At 53.8% G+C, this 25,510-nt stretch overlaps 11 protein-coding genes across 11 annotated transcripts; 4 read left to right on the top strand and 7 right to left on the bottom strand.

Annotated features, from left to right (window-relative positions):
* Nucleotides 1–115: 115 nt before the first annotated feature.
* Nucleotides 116–807, bottom strand: CTAM01_11369 (uncharacterized protein; the record flags this gene model as incomplete). Its single annotated transcript, XM_060527380.1, has 2 exons — nucleotides 116–568; nucleotides 715–807. The coding sequence occupies 2 exons, from the start codon at nucleotides 805–807 to the stop codon at nucleotides 116–118; spliced, it is 546 nt and encodes a 181-aa protein (XP_060377950.1).
* Nucleotides 808–1,599: 792 nt separating this feature from the next.
* Nucleotides 1,600–2,770, top strand: CTAM01_11368 (uncharacterized protein; the record flags this gene model as incomplete). The annotated part of the gene is made up of 5 exons (XM_060527379.1): nucleotides 1,600–1,665; nucleotides 1,758–1,884; nucleotides 1,950–2,069; nucleotides 2,125–2,349; nucleotides 2,415–2,770. The coding sequence occupies 5 exons, from the start codon at nucleotides 1,600–1,602 to the stop codon at nucleotides 2,768–2,770; spliced, it is 894 nt and encodes a 297-aa protein (XP_060377949.1).
* A 358-nt stretch (nucleotides 2,771–3,128) lies between these two features.
* Nucleotides 3,129–4,116, bottom strand: CTAM01_11367 (uncharacterized protein; the record flags this gene model as incomplete). Its single annotated transcript, XM_060527378.1, has 3 exons — nucleotides 3,129–3,214; nucleotides 3,267–4,002; nucleotides 4,063–4,116. 3 exons carry the CDS (start codon nucleotides 4,114–4,116, stop codon nucleotides 3,129–3,131), a joined length of 876 nt encoding a protein of 291 aa, XP_060377948.1.
* A 1,080-nt stretch (nucleotides 4,117–5,196) lies between these two features.
* CTAM01_11366 (uncharacterized protein) lies at nucleotides 5,197–7,113 on the top strand (the record flags this gene model as incomplete). Its single annotated transcript, XM_060527377.1, has 1 exon — nucleotides 5,197–7,113. One exon carries the CDS (start codon nucleotides 5,197–5,199, stop codon nucleotides 7,111–7,113), a length of 1,917 nt encoding a protein of 638 aa, XP_060377947.1.
* A 1,270-nt stretch (nucleotides 7,114–8,383) lies between these two features.
* Nucleotides 8,384–9,455, bottom strand: CTAM01_11365 (mitochondrial 2-oxoglutarate/malate carrier protein; the record flags this gene model as incomplete). The annotated part of the gene is made up of 2 exons (XM_060527376.1): nucleotides 8,384–8,432; nucleotides 8,512–9,455. 2 exons carry the CDS (start codon nucleotides 9,453–9,455, stop codon nucleotides 8,384–8,386), a joined length of 993 nt encoding a protein of 330 aa, XP_060377946.1.
* A 2,318-nt stretch (nucleotides 9,456–11,773) lies between these two features.
* On the bottom strand, nucleotides 11,774–12,043 carry CTAM01_11364 (uncharacterized protein; the record flags this gene model as incomplete). The annotated part of the gene is made up of 1 exon (XM_060527375.1): nucleotides 11,774–12,043. One exon carries the CDS (start codon nucleotides 12,041–12,043, stop codon nucleotides 11,774–11,776), a length of 270 nt encoding a protein of 89 aa, XP_060377945.1.
* A 1,622-nt stretch (nucleotides 12,044–13,665) lies between these two features.
* CTAM01_11363 (uncharacterized protein) lies at nucleotides 13,666–14,154 on the top strand (the record flags this gene model as incomplete). The annotated part of the gene is made up of 1 exon (XM_060527374.1): nucleotides 13,666–14,154. The coding sequence occupies one exon, from the start codon at nucleotides 13,666–13,668 to the stop codon at nucleotides 14,152–14,154; it is 489 nt and encodes a 162-aa protein (XP_060377944.1).
* A 1,633-nt stretch (nucleotides 14,155–15,787) lies between these two features.
* CTAM01_11362 (uncharacterized protein) lies at nucleotides 15,788–15,967 on the top strand (the record flags this gene model as incomplete). Its single annotated transcript, XM_060527373.1, has 1 exon — nucleotides 15,788–15,967. One exon carries the CDS (start codon nucleotides 15,788–15,790, stop codon nucleotides 15,965–15,967), a length of 180 nt encoding a protein of 59 aa, XP_060377943.1.
* A 483-nt stretch (nucleotides 15,968–16,450) lies between these two features.
* Nucleotides 16,451–17,335, bottom strand: CTAM01_11361 (uncharacterized protein; the record flags this gene model as incomplete). The annotated part of the gene is made up of 5 exons (XM_060527372.1): nucleotides 16,451–16,589; nucleotides 16,880–16,978; nucleotides 17,040–17,166; nucleotides 17,229–17,274; nucleotides 17,333–17,335. The coding sequence occupies 5 exons, from the start codon at nucleotides 17,333–17,335 to the stop codon at nucleotides 16,451–16,453; spliced, it is 414 nt and encodes a 137-aa protein (XP_060377942.1).
* A 380-nt stretch (nucleotides 17,336–17,715) lies between these two features.
* Nucleotides 17,716–19,708, bottom strand: CTAM01_11360 (uncharacterized protein; the record flags this gene model as incomplete). The annotated part of the gene is made up of 3 exons (XM_060527371.1): nucleotides 17,716–19,229; nucleotides 19,347–19,456; nucleotides 19,524–19,708. The coding sequence occupies 3 exons, from the start codon at nucleotides 19,706–19,708 to the stop codon at nucleotides 17,716–17,718; spliced, it is 1,809 nt and encodes a 602-aa protein (XP_060377941.1).
* Nucleotides 19,709–20,840: 1,132 nt separating this feature from the next.
* CTAM01_11359 (PAB-dependent poly(A)-specific ribonuclease subunit PAN2) lies at nucleotides 20,841–25,043 on the bottom strand (the record flags this gene model as incomplete). The annotated part of the gene is made up of 12 exons (XM_060527370.1): nucleotides 20,841–21,687; nucleotides 21,740–21,953; nucleotides 22,002–22,404; nucleotides 22,563–22,679; nucleotides 22,729–22,868; nucleotides 22,921–23,171; nucleotides 23,222–23,647; nucleotides 23,710–24,296; nucleotides 24,347–24,473; nucleotides 24,528–24,703; nucleotides 24,758–24,865; nucleotides 25,023–25,043. The coding sequence occupies 12 exons, from the start codon at nucleotides 25,041–25,043 to the stop codon at nucleotides 20,841–20,843; spliced, it is 3,417 nt and encodes a 1,138-aa protein (XP_060377940.1).
* Between the last annotated feature and the right edge of the window lie 467 nt (nucleotides 25,044–25,510).

Genomic DNA, 25,510 nt, shown 5'->3' with positions numbered 1-25,510 from the left:
AAATCCAGTGCTTGAAAAAGGTGGGCGATTTGGTTCGCCGCCTCTCTCGTCGAGGCCTTTGAACACACCCATCCCATCCCAACCTTCCCTTTCTCTCATCGACATGCCAACAAACTCAACCACGTCCAAACCCGCCCTTGGCAACCTCAATAAATTCCTCCTTACTAACCCACCCCTTCCCCGAAATATCCGCCATGTCAATCATCCTCCTCATATCCGCCTCGCTCAGCGTCGAATTCACCTCGCCGCACACGGCCCGCAAACTCTCGAGCGTAACCCGCCCCGTGCCGCGGGGGTCAAACATCTTCCACGCGTCCTCGGCCTCCTCCTGCGGGTCGCGACGCATCAGCAGCCACGCCGCGATGGCGGAGAAGTGCTCCTGCGGCATGCGCAAGCGGGACGGGCTGCAGGGGCCCCGCGAGGGGTCGTGGTCGTGCGGCGGGACGCCGTGGGCGAGGAGGAGGGCGTAGGTCTCTGTGCGGGCCAAGTCGAAGCCGATGGCGCGGAGGGCAAAGGGCCACTCGCGCGCGTTGAGGGAGCCGAGGCCTTGTTGATCGACGACTTCCCACTGGTGAGGGGTGTCAGCGATGTTCACGCGTAGGATGAGGAGGGAGGGAGAAAACGGAGGTACGCGGATACATGATTCGACTCAGTGGACTCTCGGATTATATACGAGAGCATGATGCAGTAGTGCTAGATAATGCAAGGACTTACAGCTTCTCTGATGTTTTGTTGCCAGTCGGAGGGTAGGGCGGCCAGGTCGCGACGACCTTGCGCCATGTCGAACATTGCCGATGGGGTAGACATCGCGTCGTTTGTATGTGTAATATGTTTCTTTCTCCCCTTCTCCTTGGAACCGGTTTCGGTGCCTCGGATATCTCAGATGTAGGTGAGTCTCGAGACTTCCTTGCAGCGGCTGCTAGCTTCACGAGGTAAGGCAGGCGCAAAGAAAACGAGAGTAAGTGCCAATGATGAAAACAAAAAGCGTGGAATAGCAAAGGGGTATCAGAAATATGGAACTTGAAGGCGAGAACTGGGGGAGGATGTCACTATGAGTTCTTCATGTGAGAGATCTCATGCTAAGCGGGTGGTGGGGCTCGGCTTTTTGAACGAGAGCATTCAGTGAGTAAGATGTCGCGTCTGCAGCTCAGTTTCCTCTCATCGCGAATTCGACCGCGATGAAAAAAGGTACGTACACGAGCCATGGAGAAGGTTCGGTGGGGTCATATACACCAGATCACGTGATATTCTCGACGTCCTGAGGACTGAGACGTCCAACAAAATGGGTTATGCACTGTTGTTTGATCTTTCTCGATGGACCAAAGATGCATTGTGGATTCAAGTCACTTTGAAAGTGATAGATCGCATTATTCCAGTGATGTGCTACCGTCTCAGGCAGTGCCATTATAAGTGATTGAAGCTGAAGCTCAGCCGAAGATACTCCGCAAACAGATCCAGTCTACGTAGGGCCAATCAATTACATCCTCTCATCACCACCCCAGAGGCATTGTCCGTCTCCCGGGTCTCTTCGATTACATTGTGCATTGCATCGCTCTTTGACGTTCAAGGTGATTGTATTTCGCCTGTCAAGGCCACACAATGAGGCCAACATTATTCCGTCCGTTTCAGTCGACTCTTCGAGTCCTGGGCCATGAAAACCCATTGGTACAACTCACGCTTCTCTCTTGCTGTTACTCTTGCTCACTCTCACGCACATGCGTCACTTCATACCTGAGACCGACTAATATGGCCTACAGGGTCTGCCGAAATCCGGCACACCGCCCAACTGGCCCAGGAAGCCCGTGAAGAGGAAGATTACTGGCGTGGAGAAAATCATTGCTGTTTCTTCCGCCAAGGGTGGCGTTGGCAAGAGCACAGTCGCAGGTAGGTTGCGCAGCTCGGACTGAAGCTTGTATGCAAAGAGGCAAAGTAATAATCAATATTCATAGCAAACCTGTCATTGGCTTTTGCACGACTAGGCTACAGGGCTGGTATCCTGGACACCGATATCTTTGGCCCGTCTATTCCGACACTCTTCAACCTCTCCGGAGAGCCCAGGCTCTCAGAAAGTAAGGACTCGGAGTTCTTCGACCATCCCAGCTCGCCAACTGACAATGTCACTAGACAACCAGTTAATCCCAATGACTAATTACGGCGTCAAAACCATGTCCATGGGCTATCTCGTACCAGAGGATGACGCCGTGGTATGGCGAGGCCCCATGGTGATGAAGGCCATTCAGCAGCTACTTCACGAAGTCGACTGGGGTGGATTGGATGTTCTCGTGCTCGACCTGCCTCCAGGCACGGGCGATACGCAGCTCACCATCACACAGCAGATCATACTTGATGGTAAGTCATGTTTGAACGTCGCAACACTAGGCACATGAATGCCGGCCATCGCTTACAATAGCCAGGGTCCATTATTGTCACCACACCCCATACACTCGCAGTCAAAGACGCGGTCAAGGGCGTCAACATGTTCAACAAGGTCAATACCAACATTTTGGGCTTGGTGCAAAACATGTCACTCTTCAACTGTCCACACTGTAACGGCGACACACACGTTTTTGGGTCTAACGAGAGAGTCGAGCGCATGTGCAGAGAGCACAAGATCGACTTTTTAGGCGACATCCCCCTGCACCCATCCATCGGCGATGATGCGGATCTGGGCAAGCCCACCGTCGTATCGGAGCCGTCGAGTGCCAGGGCGGAAATCTTTCTCAAGATTGCCAAGGATATTGCCCCGAAAATTGACCTCCGCTCACCGTAGCTCGCCACTGATATGTGACGGCCAGTAAGCGACGTATTCTGAGGACGAAATGAGAGTGTAGGATATCCTGTATAGCCAGATGTTTAGTCAAGGTGGCCAAGAAGCTGGGGAAGTTGGGCATCTCATGTATTTGTAACAAGGGACCCCCCCGCGCTTGATGCGCAGAGTCCAGATGAGATCATAATCCCATGGTCGCCTGGAGTGAGTAAAACACATGTGTACAAACCGTTAGCCTATGTAACGCGGAAACAAGACACTTTACCATGAAGAGATTGAGAGTGCCAAATCACCCATGAACGCCAATGCCTTGAACCTCCTTCCCTCAAGATCCTCCCGCATCCCTATGCCCTAGCAGCAGTTAGTCGAGCTCATCGTTTTGTTGATAAACGTGTCGACTGCGAGCAGTGTCTTTCCGCATAGCTTGGCCAGAGCCTGTGAAACCAACTGTGATTGTGTTAGCATCATCCTCAGTATTGATTCAGCGCGAACAACGTACCTCGGCCGCCAACGCCGTCAGGTGTGCGGAACATGCTGTCCTTCTTCTGCTTTCCAAACTTGGACTTTGAGTTGAACTCTTGCCACTTGGATTTGCCCTTTTCCAATTCTTTCGTAGCTTTGATCTTCTTGGCTTTAGGGGGCTTTGCGGCGCCATCGGCAGCATTCTTTTCTGCTTCAATCTTGGCTTGTTGCTCAGGGTACAAGCTGGCTGCTGCGGATGTAACGACACCATTCGAGGGGCCCGGCGGACGTGCGGTCTGTCGTGCGGTGCTAGATGCGGGAGCTGGTGCTCCGTCAGCCTTGCGTTTGTTGGACATGGGGCGGATGTCCTTGGCTCGCAGCGTTTCCGTGTTGTCATAGCTCTTGAACTTGACAATGTAGACGGGATCTGTTGAAGAGCCGGTGATGGATGTGATTCGGGCAGGATAGAAGCCTCTGTCGCCCGATGCCCATTTCGCCATGACAGTGTCATTCACCGAGTACGTGACGGGTGGTTCCTCCTTCTCTTCGGGGGCGGGTGCAGCCTTCTTGAAAGCTGGGTGGTTTTCTTTGGACCACTTCTCGGGCTCCGGCGGGCTGGGCGCTTTTTGAGGAATGGGCTTGGGCGCCTGCTTCGGCTGCAGCTCAGCAAGAGACTCGTTTAGGAGGGAAATCATGTCATTCAACTCCGCCTGAAGATTCTTGAGTTCGGCATTTTCGGGATCATCTTTGAGGCCGGCGAGAACAACATCGAGCTGTGAGTGGCAAGTTAGCGAAGAACAGATATGAGGTCTGAAGGTCGAGAAATTGCGTACCTGCTCTTGATACTGTTGGCGGTCCTCCTCCAAAGCTGCAATTTGGCCCGACATGATGGCGGCTACAGAAACGGTCCGTCGCGGGTTGGAGGTCTTGAACGGGTGGCAGGCGTCGGTTGTTGGGTTTATTCAATGTACAGTCGGACCTGACTGAAGATATTTCAGTGTTGAATCGCTGTGATGTTACGGATGTAGGTAGAATGAAGCATGCGCCTGGTTGGTCTGTGACGAACTGGGAATGGCGTCCATTCGCGGTAAGAAGCTTATCCGGCAGAGTCACGTGGAGATAATGGTGAAGGCTAGATGAACCAACTGCATCGTCATTCCTGGTATTGGCCAATCACAGAGTGCCTGATTCGTGCAGCCACCCCAGACTCGAATGTGGGATTTTTTAGGAATCGTGGAATGCAGGGGTGGGAAGCGGTTGAAGTCGGGTCCAGGCGCACCTAAAAGCAGCACGCACAGGTGCTGACGATGGACGTTAGCGGGCGTGGCATGCCGAGAATGGTCCTGAATGGCGCCGGAGCCAGCAGTGGAGAGGGAATCGTGGGTGCCTCCCATGGTCTCGGGTACCTTGTCTAAGGTAATTTAGCCAAAGGGTACCTTAGACACATGGACGGGAACTTCGACCTGGCCCTTTTCCCTCTTCTTCACTCTCTTTCCCATTTTACACTACTTATTTCTCCTCGCAGCTTGGAGTGAACAGCGCAGCATCTTTCAATCTTTCCTCTCTAGAACGCAGATACCCGAACTCCCACTATACCTCGACTACGATACGACTCCCCTCCAGTTGTCATCCCTTTTACTGCGCAATTCCTCGCCGCAATCGGCCCCCAATTGGGCGCACCTTGTCCAGCCCGCGCTCTCCCAAAGTTCCAGTGCTCTCCCTCCCTGTAGTTTTCGACGCATTACCTCATTGAAACAGCAACGCGGGCAGCCACCACCGCAACCTGTCGGTCCTCCGAACGCCCACGCAACGTACCGCACCGCACCCGCGCATCAGAGAACAAGCCTTGCTACCACCCCCAAAGAACCTGTCGACACCCATGACATTGTTATACCTTGGCTGCAACGGCACATCATAGTACCTATTCGTCAAGTACCGGTATCCCCCAGGGGGTCAAATAAGCAACCATGGTTCGAGACAGAGACAGAGACGGCGATGAATCTTCGGCGCCCAGCCAATCAAGACGCCCTCCTCTCAATCATCAGGAGAGCGATTCGACAAACAGCGACCAGGCTCACCGAGACCACCATCATCAGCACCGCTCGAAATCCCAAAAGCACGTTGTCGGCGGCGGTCGCCTGCATGCACGCGTTCCTTCCTCCAAAGCACTACACAAACACCATGGCTCGACGGCCTCAAAACTGAACAATCACCGCCGACAAGCATCCCCTTCGCCCGATCGAAATCGCGCCTCCGCAGCTGGCCATCGCCGAGTCCAATCTGAAGCGAAACTCTCCCGCGACAGCTCCTCCGCGAACCTCAGCAAAACCGCCTCCGCGACGAGCTTACGGAGGAACAAATCCCACGGCGAAGTCAACAAGCCCGCAAAGATCAAGTCGGTGGAGAAACTCAAGCGAACGAGCTCGAATCCGGCCGTGAATAAGGTCAAGTTGCAAAAGTCACAGGTACATTTCGACTTGGGGAACGACGGCCAAGACGACGAATGGGTCGACGCCAGCACATCCGCTTCACCATACCTATCAAGACGAGGATCGCTCGCCAGCACACAAGCCTCTGCGAAGCCAGACGACGGCAGCAGCAGCGCGAATAACTCTGCCAGCAACTCTGCCAGCAACTCTGCCAGCAACTCTGCCAGCAACTCTGCCGGCAACTCTGCGAACAACTCCAGAGCAGAAACTCCCGCAGCGCAATCATCACCCCTGGTCTCAGCGACACCCGACCGCGAGACCGTACAGCACAAGGCCTACCTAACCTCGAGATTACTTCAACGCACCCCTTCCCACGGCGCACCTCCCAAGATGACGGCAGACACAGTATCCGTCTCACGGCGGGGCCACTCCTCATCCCCCGACTCCATCGGCCGCGGCTCGACCCTAGGCGACTCGCACAACGTCAGCACTTTACCGGGCAGCGCCGGCGACGAGCTTATTTCGAGATTCGTCAACGCAGGAAGCTCCGGTGCGGCGCGCGAAGGATCTTTCTACCAGCTCCCAACGCCTGGGCCGGCGAGCTTACGGTCTGAGGAGAACCCTTCTCGAGGGCGACCGCAGTCCTCGGGGTCCGGACGCCAAGGAAGAAACCGCGATCTGCCATTATCAGACGACGAAGACGGCGACAGTGCTCTAGAGACTCGCAAAACCCGCGATACCACTGACGGTACAGCGCTCGCGCCACGGTCGGGAAGGCGATTCGCCCCGCCCGCCGAAAAGTCGCGAACGCAGCAGAAGCTCAATCTTCAGCGCGCCAGCTCCGTCATTGAGCCGGGCCAGGCAGTAGGAGGAGGCGTGGGCGCAGTGGGCGCGAGCCCCCTGGTCGGCATTGGCGGGCCGGGCTACGACGGCGGCGCGAGCCGCGACCCACGCGTCGCGAAGCAGCTGGAACGGACAGGGATGGAGTACCTCAGCGTCCGCCGCTTTCAGAACCCCGTGGTGCGTTCGCTGGACCGCCTCGCGCAGGTGAACCGCGCCAACAAGACGCAGCGGATACCGCGCAACGGGACCGCCAACGGCAACGGCAAGGCCGCGTCGGTACGGGGGGGCGTTACGCCGGGAGGGCAACATATGCGTAACTCGAGCCTGAACGAAGCGGCTCTGGCTGCGGCGTCGGGCGGCACCGGCACCAGCACCGGCTCCACCCGTAGACCCGTCACCCCGCGCGCTTATTCCATCCGGACCAACGGGGCTGGATCGAGCTACGAGGCCGACGGGGACGACCATCAGAGCAGTCGCGCCCTTCACGAGGGAAACGGCGTCCAGGGCCTCAGCGGGTCGAGTCTTGTGGGTGGAGAGGAAGACGAGGGTATCACGGCGATCCTCCGCAACCTGTGGGAGAAGAATCCGGACCTCAGTGCCAGCCAGGAGTAGGTTGACCAGGCTGGCTACGTGGATCTGGACATCATTCCGTTTGATTCATGAACTCTAAGGAGATGAACTGGTCATACACCCAACGTTGACAAGCAAGCCGGGTCACGACTAGGAGCGAAGCGAAGGGAGGATGCGTGTTTTGACAACGGATAAGGCGTACTACAAATGAGGTCTTCAACGGGCCTGGGCAGGACATGGACGGGAGGATTACAGTGATGGGATGGCCCCGCCCGGGTTGGGTGATTCTTTTGAAAAAAGCATCAGGTGGCTGGCTGAATGCCAATCCAGCCTCTGATATCCAGGGTTTTGGTTCGGCACTTCTTTGCAGATAAGAAAGGGCAGGCGAAATGGCAAATGGCGGTATACACAAAGAAAGACTTTAATAATTCCAGCACGCTTTTGATTTTCCAGAGACGATCAAAATGTTCCCCTTGGGGATTTATCAAGTGCTCAGATTGAACTCTCGGAAGGGTATTTAATTCACATGCATCCTTCAACGGCCGTACATGTTTAGCTTGTACCCCAGACATGAACGTTGAGTTGGCCAAAGAGCCACATGGATATGATGAAAGATGTCACATACATACACGCACACACACCTCAACTGGTGAGCTCGGTGAGACCAAGTGGACCAAGGAGACTGGCTCTGCACACCTCAGCCTCTCTGCTGGGACTCACTCTACAGGTGAGCTTAGATAAACATCTGCCTCTAATGGTTGATCCGCTCAGACCAGAATCTCACCAAAGGCATGCCACTGGCTCACACAGACAATGTTGAGGAACACACAAACACCGTCATTGGTACTCAACCCCCCACCCGCTCTCAAAAAAACAGAAAAAAGTTTCACATGCGCAGGCACACACAAACATGCAGATTCACCAAGAGACACGCAGACATGGCTGAATTCTTCTTTATTTGATCCCCTAAAAAGCGTGGGGGGTCATACCCCCGTCAATGCCCTTTCAACGGCCGGGCGGGGGCTATGTACGTTTGTATGCCTCTCTCTCGTCTCGTTTCCTTGTCCAAACCATTGATATAAACCCAAAACGCAATACTATTTACCTCCAAGAAAACCCAACTTGCAATAACACCAAGAGCGCCAAGTCATTGAGAATGACTAATCAGAATGCGATGCCCAATTGGCTCAGAGGGGAGGCTATGCTCTACTACACTCCAGCCACAAGAAATATTCGAGACGACTGAAACCTCGTGGGCGCCGGCGATTGAATGAGACTCTCGTTCGTGTCGTTCGTGCTATTCGTATTCCGTCTATTTGGTGATGAAGCCAAGGTAGTCGGCAACGATGAGTGTTACCATTCTGTTGGAAACGCACTATTGTTAGCACACAAACAAGGTACCTAAAACACGGGCACACGGGGTTGAGATGGTCCACTTACGCATGGGGAGCAATGCGGACGTAGTAGGTACCGAAACCGCGGTAGAAGCGCATAACGCCCTCCTGCTTAGCGACCTTGGCAAAGCAGTCGGCCATTGACTTGTACGGAAGCTTGCCATCGGGTCCCTTGGACTGCTTCTGTAGGCGGGTCTTGACGAAGTCGAAGGGCAAAGAGAAGAAACTGGCGAAGAATCCGGCAATGGCGCTGGCGGTGAGAGTCTGAACTTGAGAGGACAGCTGCGTATTCTGCTTGAGCTGCACCTTGGCCTCGCTGAAGAAGGCGAGCTGACCAAAGTTGAGAGCCATAGCACGGACGACCGTGGGGGCGGCACCGGCCCAGAGAGCGGCAACACCTTCAGACTTTGCAATGCTTGAGAGAGCGTCGATGACACTCTTGTAGTTCTTGCGCTCAGCAAGGGGCTTCAGTCCGTCACTCTGCATGCGGATGAGGGCAAGGTCGGCAGGATTTCCAATCATGGCGGCAAGACCTCCGGCTGCGAGGCCTGCGGTGGCACGTTCCTTGAAGCCAATAGCGTTCCCCTGCTCTTTGGCGCGTTGGCCGAGCTTGCCCATAAAGGTGTCAAAGAAGCCCAAGCGGGCCGTTGTGTAGACAGCTTGGCGCAGGAGGCCGGCCGACAGACCGGTGTAGAGGTCGAGGGCCTTTCCGCTAGCAAGAATTTCCCGGGTGACTGACAATGGTGTAGGCTTGGGTCCTCCGGCAACACCCTCTCCAGCGAGCTGGATGCGGACCTTGATCATGTCGACGGGCTGAATAACAGAGGTGGCTACCATGCCGCTGATACCGCCGTTGATGAAGGGCAACGCTGCCCTCATGACAGGAGTGTGGAGGAAGTCATTGGCGACAGCGGCACCGTCTCCCTTCAGAACTTCTGAGGTGCGAGTTCGTGCGGCCTCAGCTGCCTGCTTGATGGATGAAGAGCTCATGATGGTGGGTGTGTAAGTAGGACTGAATCACAGTATGGTCAAGTATCCAACTCGGTACAAGTTGAAGAGGTCGTCGAGAATAATAGCTGCTTCGGGTAGACAGTCGAAGAGCTAGGTTGGGAGGTAGAGAAGCTGTCAAAGAGAAGAAGAGAGGACACTAGTTAGCCAACGTTCGATCCAAGAGGTTTCACAGGTAGCTTTATAGTATGAGAGAGCTCCCTCGTTCTTCCGTGCCTGTCAAATACCAATGTTAAGTCAACCCCCCGGTCAGTTTGAACGAGGACCAGATCCGGTGGGGGTCCAACAAAAGCATGAGACGGGACGCAAAGACGCAATTCCACATTTGGGCTACGGCAAGTCCCACATGCAGAAACGGGCGCACGTTGGACAGGGTATGCAGATGAGTGGTGTAGTGCAAGTGCGTAGGCTTCGGCGTAGAGTAGATGCAGAACGAGACAAGGGCTGGGCATCCGGCGGAACTAGAGGCAGTGACCGAGGTGACGGTCCCGGGTCTCATCGGCCTGGAAGATGAGGCGGTGGGGGCGGGGGTATGTCATCGGAAAAGATAGGGACGGGGGGTAGCTCCGGGTGGATGCAGCCGTGGTTGAGGTGTTCCGCTTCCCATGTAAGTGGAGGAGAGGTTCAATGACGGGGGGTAGGAAGAGGAGGGTGTTCCGCACTAGGCCGGAGATGACTTGGGCCAGTGAAGGAGGGGAGACGGAGGAGAGTAAGACGCAAGGCAAGGTGGGTTTGGTGTAAGGCGGAAGAAGGTGGATCACAAGTGAAAGGTGCCGGCTTGGGCTGGAGCTGGAGCTGGAGCTAGTAGAGCTTCGAGCTGTAGATGTGCAAGGGTCTCGGACTTGCACACTATGCAGAGCCAGGTAGGGTAGATTGGCAGAAGAATGCCGGGTCGTCTGCAAAGAGCAAAGCCGCAGCGGGGTTGGGGTTGAGGGGGATGGCAGAGAAGAGAGACGGGATTAGCTCAAACGCCCTTGTTGAACGCCTCGCGTCCCCAATGAAAGCTTTCGAGACACATTGAGAGAAGAACGACGTTGGCTCGAACGTTTTGACTTACCAAGGGAAGAGATGTCTTGTTGGATGGGTTGGTTATCGTACAGCTAATGGTTTGACGTTTTGCAGTCGATATAGGGTATCAGAGTGTTAGACAAGCGTCGCAATGGCTCTGCACAAAGACTCAAGTTCGATTCGAGGTCGCGTGCTGGCGTTGGGGAAATGCTGAAGTAGTAAGAGGAGAGGAAGGCGGGGTTGGGTTTATGGCTTGCTTTGGGGTCAGAGAGGAGAGGGTGAAGGTCGAGAGAAAGATGAGTCGGACGAGCAAGCAAATAAGCAAGTTGTAGCAAGAGAGAGGTAGACGGTAAGATAGGTAGTCACAAAGTTTGTGAGGATGCGGTGGCCCGTAAGGTAGAGACGAGTCCAAGTAATTCCTTCTTTGCTCGTGGAAGGATGGTTTCCTTCGGGAGTTGACGGTAGGTTAGGTGGTTCAAGATGTCAGGTGCTTCTCGGGACGATCAACGTTCGGCAGTAGCTGCTCCCAGTTGGGCTAGTAGAGGAAGGCGGATTGGAAGCCGTTGATCGATTCCAGCAATAGCCTTGCTTCTGTGTGTTGTTTGGAGGAGGACCGATGCTTCCCAGTTGATCGAGATGCGTATAGGTAGCTTTAACGTCTCAAAAGGGACGGGTGGACGAGAGCGATGAGTGCAGTACCTTGGTACGGAACAGACAAAAAGTATGGATGGTGTGAGAGATGGGCATCTCGTGCGGAGTCGAGGCTATGGTGTCGATATATTTATGAGAGAGACACATGCCTTGTGCCACTTACCTTGGCTGATCCTGGTGTCCGAGACGGCATGGAGGAGAGAGATACTTGGTGTTGATGACCAGACAAGTACCTCTCTACCCAGTACATGGAAGGCATTGTCGGTATGCCAGTTCACACACACAGGGTCACAGTCGGTCGGTCGGTCAGTCGACCATTGGACTACGAGGTATTAGCCAGCAAAGACAGAGAGACATGCCAGCCCCCCTCCTCAAGCTCCAGCGACGAGAGGTAGACTACAGTACGACTCAAAGCTTCCCACCCTCCCATCCAAGCGGCGTTGTCCCTGGCTTGGGGAGGTAACGAGCCAATGAGGAGTTGGGGATTTCACCAAGAGGCCGTGGTTGCGAAGCCAGGCGCATTGTCTGTCGCGTCTGTCTGGTGCCGTCCGGATGCGGGGTTGAATGGTTTCGGCACACCTCATCCATCAACGTGTCGGAGGCAATGAGGGGGGCGTGGCTGGCCCGTTCTTGTCCAAGTACTATGTAGTCGTACCTAGAGTGCTAGAGAGCTGGATGGATGGATGAATGGATGGATGGATGGGATGGGACAGGTTACAGGGTGGAATGGCTGGATACCTGGGGAATCGCTCGAATCTCGGGAACATCCTTCGACCTGCCTTGGGCTGCAGTAAATTGAAAGCTGGGCAATCTGGATGGAGGTAATCGGGACGACATGCACATCGGTGGGTGTTTGGTGTTGAGGGGAACATTGACATGTCCGACATTAGAAACGTCACCGTGGGCGCCATCAGGAGAGGAAATCTCCTGACAATCTGAGCAGATTGGAGCGGAACGAACCACTGCGACCGCGAGCTGCTCAAGGTAGGCGGCGGCTATGTTTGCGCCGTGGGAGAATGCAACCCCTTGTGCAGTCGAGCCTTCTTGGACCGTATCTGTCTTTCCGCGAGTTGTGACATGCCTTGCCTTGCTTGCTAAGAGTTATACCTATTGGCGGTAGACACCGGGTGAGACGGTGCCTGGCTTCGCCTGGGCTTGGATGACGGCACGACAGTAATGAAACGGGTGTCGATCGTTGGCTGACCTCGGGCTGTTAGACTGGCGGGGGTTTGCCAGCGTGACTGAGGTGAATCGGGGCAGCAGCAGCCATGTTCGAGTAGTTAGGTACTCAGACCGTGACAGAGAAGGCTGGTTGTGCCTTTCGAGATGGCTTGGATTGCTCCGCGTCAATACGGACAAGGGAAACGCCGCGGATGAAGAAGAGATGGATGGCTGATAGATGGCGTGCCAATCATGTAGCGCGTGGTGGCCGAGGCGATTGAATACTCGGGCGGGAGAATGAGAAGCGGTGGAAGAACCAAAGCAGATGGTCTTCAAATTGGATGGATTACCATGCATTTCATTGTCGTCTTCTAATTCCTGTGGTGCAATAGGTTTTGGATGTTGATACCGTTCCCTGTGTTTGGTATCGCATCCGAACAAGAAGCGACCAGCTCCCTTGCTCCTTGGCTGCTCGTTTGGCTTTCCCTTCGTCCTCCCGAGGCCAGACGAGAAAGCCCCGACGATGCCGATGAAGCCGTTGCATTTGGTCGAGGTACTTGATCAAAGTTGGGGTAAAGGTCACTCGCCATCGCAGCGAGCTATGAATTCAAAAAAGAGCATAGGAGAGACTGTAAAAAGACGTCTGGCAGATGGGACGGATTTGCATAGAGCGCTGTTCTCGTCTGGGACTGGCCTGCGAACTGCTCGCTGCCACCTGCTGCAGGAATGCGGGGTAGTGGATATGCACGGACCACGATACGCTCCATGGGCGAAAGACCCAGTTAATCCGCTTATGTAACCTTACACGTGCCCGGTATCGATAAGAGCTTGCTTGTGCTTGGGTCACTTGATGACCTCCAGGCCAGGGCAGCTTCACCACAGGTACCTTACCTACTACGTAGTGTACCTCCCTAACCGGCAAGACCTTGGACAAGCAGTCACGCTCTCATCCCGTGAGGCAATAGCCATGGTTTCCTTTGTATCACCAAATCAGTCTTTCTTGCCTGATACTTCTCCCCCCGGAGTGGAAGCTGGAGAGGAAGCAGAGCATCAAACTTGGGCTCCTTCCCACAGATAGACGCCATGGGGTGACGTAGCTACCTAGTTTCGCTCCCCTGTGCTTGCCAAACAAGCGCACTTGGCGCCGGGATTCGCGTGTGAGGAGACCTGTCCCGACTCCCGCAAATGGTTTTAATTCCAGCTCTCAAGACTGGCTGGGCTCGAATAGCCTCTATGCTGCCCCCGTATCTCATGCACCATACTATCCACTTGGGTCGTCTTATTTCGTCACAGCTTGACAGAGCAACATGATTGGTTTGACACCCTCGCCACTTGCCCTCGACTCACCTTGCCTCACCGAAACGACGTCAAAATGCCATACGCCTCGTTGGATCCGTCCGTTGGGGCCATACCGGCTCCCCTTCAGCCCGCCATGTCTTACCGAGAGGTATCTTGTTGGAATTGGGAACCACTGAGCTCGCTCAAGATATTGGGCTTATTGTCTCTCTGGCAGTCAGCGTACGGACTACCGCTACTAGTGCTAACTCTGATAAGCTCCTTCTACCCCAAAGACCTTATTCCCGTATCATCTCCCACATTTCCATGTTCGAGCTCGAGCTCAAGCAGAAGACATGTGAAGCTGTTGAGCTACCGCAGCCCTGCAGCATCCATCCAATTTGGTCCCCAACGAAGCGGCATCGTCTGCAACGGCGAGCCACCCTCGGCCCTCAACCGCTGGAAGATACGGACGACGCAGCCATACCAACGCCTTGGGCCAGCCATCCCTTGCAATCTGGCAGAACCTCCAAACTCTATCCTGTCCGTCCACGATAATTCGGCTATGGCTAGCCAACAAGTTTGAACGAAATGTGCCGATGCCGCAACGGAAAGTCGCGGTTCAAGACATTAGGGAAGATCCCCCTCCGAACAGACACGAATCAGATTTCATTGATTGAAAGAAAACACCGCACAAGCCTCTCTTTCTTGGCTCATATCGGCGTCTTCAACATTTTCGCCGTAAAAGCGAAGACGCGAGCGAGATAGCTTCACGTTCTCACTTGCGTATCCTTGGCCTTCCTAGGGTCTAATTTGGCAAGCCAACGCTCGTGCGCCACTTTGCTGTTATTCCCGAAAGCTCGGTAACCCGCCACGGCACTGGTGGAAAAACCACGGTCCCTTGCTCTCCTGCTCTCTACTTGCAGTTCCTCTCTGCTGGTTGGTATCAGCAGTTCCACGATCCATCCATTTGCCGGAAATTCGTCCCGAATGAATCCGAGCTCACCATCCCCGGTCCGGAAACGCGAAACGGCATCTGTGTCAATGAGTCAATCTGCTTCTTCCAAAAAGGAACCAAATCAATAACATGGAATATGCACCTCGGCCTTCTATTCCCTGGGGCGGAAATGTCAGGAACCTCAGGTACCGCCCCGTCTTCCCAACCGAGCAAACATTCTAGCGCTCACTTCCATGCGCGGCCCCTCCATCCCGCGGGATGACGCTTGTCCGTCCCAAGAAGAAGTGGAATGGGGATGCACGATATGACCCCATCCACCGGGCGTGGTTCCGATGCTGCTGACCGCTTGCTTGTCTATTCGTACATCGTACACTACACAATCTGTCTCGGACCCTTGGTTTGACAAGATTGAACTTGCATATTTGATGAGCCGCACTACGTATCCGTACACCGATAGCACGAAGCGTCCCAAAAGGGATCTTCCGTATTCCGGCTACTCGACCCTGAGAAGCCGGGATGGCACTTCAGCTCGGTTATCGCAGAGCTCATATTCATGGACTAGCAGAGTCGCAGTATCGTCAACCAGCCCCCTCGCAAATCATCTTCTTGGAAACGTGGGATGACATCCTGGCGAGCCAGATCAGGCATCATCACTAATAACACCCAAGATGGACTTCGTCTTCTCCCTTGTTTGCTGTTCTATCTAGACCAGTCACCGTGGTAATCACAGTCTCTCAATCTCATCCAATCGATTGACCCCACCCCCGTCACAACCCGGCCGCTCCCGCACATTTCATATCCTTAAGCCGAAAACCCTCGCTCATTCTCATCATCTCGGCTTGAGACTCTAAAGCCCGGCCGTGATCCAGGCTTTTGAGAGATGCGGGCTTTTCCAGACCCGGAATGGGCTCCTCCGGAAAGGAGAGTGGAGGGCCTCAAACATGAATAGATCATAGCCTAGCCCGAGCCTCATCATCCAGCGGTTCATGGCTCGGTTATGTTGTGATGCCATCGCTTCTTGCGGCTCGCTTCTTGGTAGGGAGGCAGCCCAGGATGGGTCATGCTGATGTTGAGGTATCCCCCCCCCCTTCTACGGTAACTTGGCTCGGTAAAGTGTCGATTAGACCTTATGACAACATTTGATGGCCAAGGTCGATTTTGCGCCTTCATTACATCATATCCTTGACTCTGCCTACTTGATTGTACTGTTCTGCCGTGAGGAATTTCCGAATTGCTGCACATTAGTGATGTTCCGTATTTGATGAAGGGTTTGGAGTGCCAGGCATTGCATCATCACCCACACCATTCTGTCTCGATAACGGTACAACTGGGTGTCGGTAACGTACCTTCCCTATTGGAAGCCCCGGTCTCACAATGTTTATTATACCAAGGACGGTGCAGAGCAGACCTCAAGGACCCGCCGAGCTATCCCAAGCACTAGGTCAAACTACGTAAATCGGAGATCATAGAACATGGAACCCAATCGAGGAGGTACAGCATGGCGCTGTCGTTCACGATGTCTGGGGGATCACTCAGTCGCCTTGGAAGCTCGCATGTACTGTGTAGATATTGTCCTTGGTCTCCCATAGTGCCACATCGCTCTCTTGGAAACGCAAGTGAGGGCTATCTGGCGAGGTACTACACAATGAATGTAACAACACTAGCGAATTACATACACATCAGACGGGGGAACTCCATTGCAATCGCAGTACGCAGTCTTTGTCTTAGATCTTCACAGATCACCTCCAGGTGACCAAAACTTGGAGAGAGGGCGCCTGGGATGTCATAGTGATCTAGCAGTGGACCCCAGCATTGCAGCTGATGAGCACCTGCAACACCTCATCTCAACTCGAACTCGCTCGTTTCCCCGCCGTAATGGGAACCAGATCTCACCACGCTAGTATGCCTCCATGTGTCGGGGACCTCACTGTGACCTGCCTTCGGCTCTGATGGCGCGTATAGCGCTATTCACCCGTGATTCTGCGACAAGAACAAAGGTCTTGACAACGCCGATGATGTGATACGACAGAAGCAGCTCGCAGAGTGGAGGAGAAAAGACTTCTCTGGCTGATAAGAAGCTACTCAACATCTTCATTGCGCCCGAGAGTGGCCCCACTACTTCACAATCCCGACACAAGCTTGAGGCCCGCAGCCATACCTCAAAACGCAGCTAGAGCGGGAAGGTTCACTGTTGTTGTCAAAAGGCACAGTCACGAACTGTAGCAGACTGCAGCTTCAAGCATCAAGTTGGCACCTACACGTCTGAATGGACCACGTCACGATAGTGGCTTGGGTGGAACAGTGCAATAGGGGCAGGCAGAGGAGGAATAATAGCAGCCGGCAAAGTAGTCACGTCAGCACTGAGCAGAGTATCTGCCATGTAGCTTGGTTGGTACAGGTCCAGATACCAAATGAATGCCTTAGACCTATGGCGATGAAGTGAAATCGTTTCCTATGGACATGTCGATTACATTAGACAATGATATCGAGACAGCATGAAAGGGTGTGCTTACATTATGCGTTTGACTCTTGCCGCAAAGTGTGTCGAGGTTGAATGGAAATTAGTTGAAATCACAGAAACAGAAAGGAATGAATGACTTGCCATGTTGTTCAACCTTGTTTTGACGATTACCATAGCACCTGTCGAAGATTGTTGAGAGTTAGTATAAGCTCATTGGGACAAAGAAGGACCAAAGGCTTACTTACCATGATGACCAAGACTACTCTCCCGAGTCCGGGAAATTGTGTCTAAATGAAGGGATATCAGTTCAAGCAAATTTGGAGTAGAGAAGGGAGGGAAGCTTACCATGATGATGAGTTTGATGGTCGGATCTAAGTTTGCATACTCAAAGTTAGTGGACGGTGACAGCTTAGGGTTGGATGGGGAGACTTACAGATATTGCTGAGACATTCTATGTAGCAAGCATATTGAGATATATAGTAGATAGATAGATAGATGAGATGGAAGTTAGATCATAAGAGCGGGAGTACAATGACCCTCCCGAACGAGGGACCTATCGAAGTTAGCTGACCAAAAGGGGGGGCGAACGAGAGTGGGGGGTGAGAAAAAAGAAAACAAAAACAAGCACAAAACAAGATCAGTAACCAGGACCAGTAACCAAGACCAGTAACCAAGACCAGTAACCAAGACCAGTAACCAAGAAGAAGGAGCCAAAAAGGACCTAGGGCCTAAGACCTAACCCGAGGAACGCGGCGGGTGATCTTGAGGGTGACTACCTTCATACCCTTGGGCTGGGTCGTGATCGTGGACGTGACCAGGTCAAACTCAGGCTCAGGCGTAGGAACGGGCTCGGGAACAGGCGCAGGCACGGGCGAACGAGGACCATAAAGCTCCAGCAAGGAAGAGATCGATCCAGATTCCTCGGCAGAACCAGAAGAACCAGGGGACCCAAAAAAGCTGGAAGTACCGAAAGATCCGGTAGATCCGGGGGACGCACAGTACCCAGAGGAGCCACCAGATCCAGAAGAGCCAGTGGAACCAGATGAACCAGGAGAGCCGGAAGAACCAGATAATCCAGATGATCCAGCAGAACCAGACGAGCCAGCGGAACCAGACGAGCCAACGGAACCAGACGAGCCAACAGAACCAGAGGAAGAAGCGACAGGGGATCCAGAATACACAGGGGAGGCGGCCGGCGAATCCCACTCTGCGAGAGCTCCAGGGAGCTCAGGAGAGGCGACAGGGAAGGCGCCCTTGGTCCAGGAGTATTGCGAAACCCGATCCTCTTCCAAGGTCGAGTCCCAGTTGGAGATGGTGTGCGGCGTAGGCGAGTCTGTGCTGTAGTCGTGAGAGGGCGCGTACCGCCTCTGGGGAGCAGGCCAATCCGACAGGAGAGCCCGGATTTGCGCAAACTTCGCCTTGGCCTCTGCGCTGAGCTCGCGGGCCCGGAGCCGTTGCCGTTCAACGCTGCGGTCCAGGGTATCCATCTCACGAGGAGGAGGAGTACGAGGCGGAGGCGTACAAGGCGGGTCAACCGGATCACGGAACAGCGAGCCAGACTCCTCAACGGGGGCATCCACCGAAGGCGAGGAAGTCATAGACGAAAGCGTCCAGGGCTCCGGAGTCCTTAGAATCCTTTGCTCCGGGGTCCTTGGCTCCGGAGTCTTGGGAGCAGGAACAGCGACGGGGGCAGGTCGACGCTTAGCGGTGTAAGCGCGGGCCAGGTTGATTTGCCGGTCGGCAAAGGCCATCAACTGTTCAAAGTCAGGAGGAGGTCTGATGGGCGAAACCAAAGGACGGGTTGGCGAAGCCAGAGCAGGGTCAGCGGCGTCGTCCACAAACGGATCCTCCAGGTTGGAAACGGAAACCGAACCAGATCCTGGAGAACCAGATGAAGCAGAGCGAACCGAAGACGAAGGACTGGCCCGGGGAACCGACTCAAAGTAATGGGACATACTGAGAGTGAAGGCACGCGGAGACAAACGGGGAGGAGTGCAAACAGGACCAACAGGCTCCGTAACCACAGTTCCAAGCGAAGGCGAGGAACCTTCCAAAGGCAGAGGACCAACCCGGGACTCAGGACCTAAGTAATGGGACATACTCAGGGTGAAGCCATGCGGGGACCGACCGGGAGGAGTGCAAACAGGTCCAACAGGAGCCGTAAACGCAGAACCAACCGATGGCGAAGGAGACCTGACCAAAGGAGAACCGACCGAAGAAGGACTGATCCGGGATTCCGGCCCTAAGTAATGGGACATACTCAGGGTCCATCCATGCGGAGGCCCACGGGGAGGAGGAGTGGTTACGTGCACAACAGGCTCCGTAAACAGAGAACAAAAGCCCCCAGAAGAGGACTTACCAAGAGAGGACGACACCGTGATCGAGGGCCGGGTAGCTCCAGTCTGGGGTTGACGAGAAGACGAGCTACGGGCAAGCATCGCGGGGGGTGTCGGGGTACCGATGTACCGGCTAGAGAAGACTGATTAGCTACCAAGAAGACAAAAGACCCAGAGAGGCTGAAGATGTGAATAGTTACAGGATCGGGCGGACAGCGCTTGTGACGGCGGCTGCGAGAAGACGAGGGACGCGGCGGAGGAAGGAACCGAGCGAGGCCACGAAGGTGCTGGCGTTAACGGGGGCAGGGACTTGAACCCTGGACTGCGGACCGGTCTCAGACGGGCGGGCGGCAGCCGAAGCAGGCGAGAAGCAGAAAGAAGTCATCGTAGCAAAGCTAGAGCATCAAACGATCAAACCGTGAAGAGGAAAGGAAGAAGGAGGTTTGGGGGCGGTTCGAGGAGGAGAGGTAGAAGTAGACGGACAGTGCACCCAGATCAGTAACACCTGATTGGCCAGAATGGCTCACCCCCTGAGGGGGTGGTTGCAAAAACGACTGGTAGGGCTGAGAATCAGGCCTAATATGGTGTAGCGTCTGTACCCAGGTACCCGCTAGGCCCAATTGGGACAGCGCGTCTGGACTGTCAGATGGAAGAAAAATGGTATAATAGATGGGATGACGGAGGCGCAATCCAATATGAAGAAATTAAAACCATACAATTGTCTTTATTATGTCTATTCAAACCTATGTGCAAGTTTTACCGATGAAAAACGGTCTGTTGTGGCGAGAGATACCGCGTCGAGGGTGGAATTGGCGGTTGTAGTCGAGAGGACATCGAGAGCCGGCTGAGAATCGTCGATTTCTGGCTCGTGGCATCGAATGGTCGCCGCGCAGATGAGATATTGTCGTTGAAATAGGTTTAAAAGATGGACTAGATCGATTGGGATATTTTGATGGCTGATTGTGCCCGCGCATTGCCGTGCGGTTGAGGTAGCCGAAGGAATAGGTCGGATTCGGCCACGGGATGCCATCCTTCGTCGAAAGAAACCATCGCGGCGTGTCGCAGCGTGCATCGAGGTGTATGCAAAATTGGTTACAAAGTACTCTCAAGGCTTCCAGCTTCCTTTTGGTGTAATTTGAGCTCATTCCCTTGCGCCGCGGCATCGTGGTTGCTCATCGTAGCGGCGATGCCTTCCCCGGAATTAGGATTGAGCCTGCCGCCTACCTCGTCCAGGAACAGCGCGTAGCTCCTCTGGCTTCAAGCTCTGTAAAGTTGGTCCTCGATTCTCTCTGTCAACAAAGACTCGTCACCTAGAATCAGCGAACCATAGTTTGCGGCACAAGATTGATGATCATCGGCAGAACCACCGCTAGACAGTAACAAGGACCACAATCAAAGGGACGATCATCACTAAGAGGATTTGCTGTTCTATTGATACTGCTGTCTAACAAAGTTGAAAGAAGCGTCTTCCAAACCAGCTCTGCTACCGATGAGCCCTCAGCGTTGTTTCGACCCCCTCACCGAAGAGGCGAACCCTTTCCTGGTGTCCAAGTTGAGCCCGCCCCGAAGCCGCCACTTGACGTTCCACCTCCCGGAGCCCCCGGCGTAGAGGGTGCCTCGTTGGGTAAGGGGGGAGGCGTGTCTGTTCTCTGGACATCAGCGGCCTGTCCGCTCCTAGCAGGCGGCCGGAAGTTGACGTCTCGCCCGCCTCGATAGATATCTTGAAGCATCGGTTCCAGGATACCTGCATCTTCGAACTCCAAATACTTTCGGTAGAGCTTCAAAGCTGTCCGAGCATCCTCGATCGAGTCGTGAGTCTCCAGCTGGATATCTTCCTTCAGCAAGTACCAAGCCAAGAAAGCCAGCGAGAGCTTCCGAAGACGAGACTTCAAGAAGAACAGATCGATCGTGTCGATGACCTGGGACTTCGGTATGTGTATGTTGATTACTCTGAAATCCTGTTTGAGGCCATGACCGAGGAACTTGCAGCCTAGGTTTAGCAGGATCCAAAGCTTCTTGTAGGCAACCTTCAGCGGCACAAGATTGTGCTTGGATATGCGGGGATCCAGATCATCGTGAGTAATACCCGAGTACGATGTCAGATAATCAACAATGGGTTCTCTAATCGAGATGTAGTCGTCGATGAACGGCAGACCTTCGTCCTCTCCTTGTCCCCGGACGACGGAAGCTCTGGCTAGGGCGTACACGATCGGCCGAATTGTCTCTCTTTCGCCGTCGGAGTTCATCTCGATTTCGGGCTGACGGACGGCGACGAACTCCGTGTCTAAAGCGACGATGCTCTCTGGCCCGGGTCTTTCACTCGCCGAATCGAGCGCTCGGTACGTCTTTCCGTCGTTATGAGGGCTTAATGGGTCAGCAGGCTACCTATGACGGCACATTCAGGGAGGGAACCAACTTGTTATCTTCGTAAAGGAGGGAAGTATCAATATTCTTCTTCCAGTCCATATCGATCTTGTTATTTGCCTCCTTGATCTGGAAAGCAATTACCGAGGGTGTCTTCCACGGCGGATGGAACGAAAGGGCTTCCTCGGTGCTCACAGACCGAACTAGGAAGTCATTGAACAAATGCCATTGACTTGTAGCCGGGGCGGTTGGCTGAGAATGGGCAACTTGGACTTGTCAGCATCGCCACTTCACAAGCAACGAGGATAACGTACCGTTGGCCATTGCGACCAGATGAGGCTTTTGACCCGGACCTGGGTCAATATTCATAGCCATGCCCACTAGCGAATACACCGTTATGTTGTGAATACCGCGCTGTAGGTGGAGTTTTAGATCCTCTCCCTCATAACAGAAGAACTGGCCGTGGTCTACTATGACGCCAATTTCTTCCGGAAGGAATCCGGGTGTCGACCAATAACGCCTTTGCTCCGAGTTCCCGATTGCTGTGTTCAGCATGAAGACGGCGGGGATATTGTGGATGGTCTTGCGAGTTGCGATAGTCTGGTATCGCTGGCACCGACCACACCAACCCTTCGACGTTGTTTCTCTCTCGACACTTGACTTCAGGATTTGTGAAAACGTCACTTTCGGCGCTTTCTGACCCCGGCTAACGTTCTTCTGCGAGCAATTAGCGCTTGAACAGGAAGGGAGGACCTCGGCCGCAAATCATGAAGCGAAGCAGTCGGCGAAGCTGGCCATATGCGAGTTACAGCATCCGAAGACGACAGCCAACACATTTGAGAACACGGACGAAGATCACAGTGGTTTGTACTTACCCCTGTCCCAGTTGTTTGCGGATACATCAGATCGTTGACAAAATTTGATCCAGGACGAGTGTATTCGAACCTGCAGTTGATACACCGAATCGAACTCGTTGCAGAAGTTGTGAGCATCTAGAGACGGTCAGCTACTGCAACATTTTCCAACTTGCATTTGACGAACCTGCTCCATCATGTTCGAGCCAGGCGGCATGGAACGATAATCCAGGACAATCTTCTCCAAAAGGAACCTCGTCAGTCCCTGCAGCATCACCGTTAAGGTAGAGCCATTCGATTCTTCTTCAAGGAGGCCAAGATTGGCGGCTACGATACAGTCAATATTCGCCGCAGACACAGAGAGAATTAAATCACAGACATTGAGGGTGGTGGCTAAGTGTCTTCAGCATGTTGGTTGCTTGACAGATTGAACCTTCGGCCTTTTGGAGCATGTCGAACAAGAAACCCAGTTCGCATAACAGACAAGTATCGGTAACACACGCAGTGGCCGCGTGTTGTAGAGCCATGTTTCGAATTAGAGGCGTAAAGTTCATGACTTGCAGCAAAGAGTTGGCGTATGAGTTTGCGATATGGATCTCGAGTCCAGAGTACTGCGTTCTGTTGTAGAATCTAGGCAAGGTTAGCAAGCCAAACCATTTCAGTGCGATAAGCTGACATACCCAAAGTCAAAGTCGTCAACACCAAACTTGCTGTACTTGATCTCAACATTACGGTACATCGGATGACATTCTTGTTTGGTAGGGTCGATTTCCATTTGCATCAGAGAATGGGCAGCGTCGTCAACCTTTTCGTCGCCGCTAGCATTGCCGACTGTAGCCATAGCAAACTCTCTAGCTTTCTCGCTGAGAAACTTTGGCGCAAGGATTCCCGAAGCGTTTCCTCTGTCCAAGTTCCGAGTATCTTCAACTTGGTTCCTTCGAAGGCCCCGTGTATTCCGTCCATAGTGGCCAAATTCGGACTGTTTGAGGCCCGCAACAAACTGTGGCTCAAGTTTGGTCGGAGGAGCCCCAACATCAGAAAGAAGATCTGGCCAGGCGGACAGCAGCGCCTCCCGGTAATGCGGCATGCCAATAGAGTTGAGAGGTCTGGTGCTAGGTCAGTGATCGTGGCACATGTCACAGAATCAGCAAAGAGAGGCGTTACTAACGTATCGGCAGTCCACTCTGTGGTAGGTAGAGGCTCTTCCGGAGTTGCGAACTCAGTTTGAGAGGCAAAATCGACGAAGCGGAGTTTCGAAGGGGAGCCCCAGATGTGAATGTTATGATCCGCATCTACCAGAGCCACGGCTTCGCCAGATGGGGCGATTTCGAACATGGTCAGGTAGTTCATCGTATTGGTTTGCCGCACATTGCTAGTGTTTGGGTTCATCAGGTCAACAACGTGCATCTGGCCACTTGTGGACATGACAATGCTGGTCGTCGACATTCTTGGGTGCATTCTGACAAAGGCGGCCCCAGCAGGAAACGGAATAGGCGACATGGACGACATTTTCTTGATATCAAACACATTCAAGAACGGGTCGAGCATGTAATCTCGTCCCTGCCGCAGTGAATAGCCGCAAGTGACGATGAAGTCATGCTGAGCATCCATATCGCTGATCAAGGCGGAGTGGGCGTTCCAGCTCTTAACGACGGAGAAGTTGACCGCGTCGATCAGGTTGACTGTGCCGGTCTCTGTGGCGGCGCATATGTATCTGCTTTTCTTCATAACCTTATATGAATACGCGGTTGGAACCTGGGTTCATCAGCAAGGCGTCCTCATTATCATACCGCCATCGAACGGACCTGCTTGACCACCTCTCCCTTAGCGAGGTCGATCACAAACATGGTGTCCTGGAATCCAGCAACCAGGATTTCGGACGTCCCTTTGGACGTAAAGCTCATGCATCGTAAGTCTTTCATATCATCGTGTCTGCGTTTGTACTGTTAGGCAGAATTCTAATGGGTCAGGTTCATGCTCCCGCACCTTATATGCCATATCGGAGGGCCTTTCCGCGAAGCCATGTGGATGTCTCGAGATCCAAGTACCACAACGCCCTTGTCATTGACGAGTATTTGTCTAACCGGGCCGTCGGATGAGGTATGGGCCTTGAAGGACGTATAGCGCTGAAGCTCGCTGCGGTAGAACGATGTGACGCGGCCCTAGAACATGATCAGTCTTTGTCGTCGGTGAAAATCAAATCCTATGGCTCGTACGTAGTCGTTCCCTGTCCACAGCAGCTCTTGAGCCGTGTCAAAGGTCATGGTCGACACGGGCGTCGCCGCGGCGTGGATGCCCGGAGGCGGAAAGGGGATGCGAGCGACCTATCAGCCATGAAATCGATTAGTTCAGGGTATGGCTACCAGAGGAGACGCGCGATATTCGCAAGCTAAGCTAGGAACAAGACGAGAAGAGATGCGAGGCTTACGACGAAGGTGCGTCGCAACAGGCATTGAGGGGTGACGATGAGCTTCAACGTACCTCGTCCCAGTCTCCGTCCATTTTGGTCTGCGTTTCCTTGCCCAAATCACCATAGTAATGGGAACAGAAGAAACGACGTCAAAGGATGGGCGACAGACAGGTCGCAGTCGAAAGGTCCAGGACAACCAATATTGGGCACAAAAAAGAGCAGAGCACCTCACTAAACTCAGATCGCGACGACGCCGGAGCTTCGCGCAGCTTGAGCCTTGGGGGCAAGCGGGCAGAGACAAGGTGTCGCGCGCCCGAAAGCTAAGCCACTTGCATGAGCCGGACAGGGCAGGGAAGAGAATGTGGGGGAGGGATGCTGAGCTTCTTTTCCGACGTCTCTGCGCTTTCTCCTCCCCTCCTCTCCTCCTTAGCTTCTGGGCTTTGGAGTGTGACGACGCTAGCCGGCGTATTTCCGGAACTGGGTCGAGGTGAGACAAGCCCCACTAAACTTCTCACCGAAAATCATCGAACCATGGGTACTTGTTGTCAGGGTTGAGCTT

This window comes from Colletotrichum tamarilloi (assembly GCF_030869305.1).
Source record: "Colletotrichum tamarilloi strain Tom-12 chromosome Unknown Scaffold_61.1, whole genome shotgun sequence".
NCBI classification, from domain to species: Eukaryota; Fungi; Ascomycota; class Sordariomycetes; order Glomerellales; family Glomerellaceae; genus Colletotrichum; species Colletotrichum tamarilloi.
The sequence above is the reverse complement of the archived record's forward strand: the minus strand, read 5'-3'. Positions and strand labels throughout refer to the sequence as shown.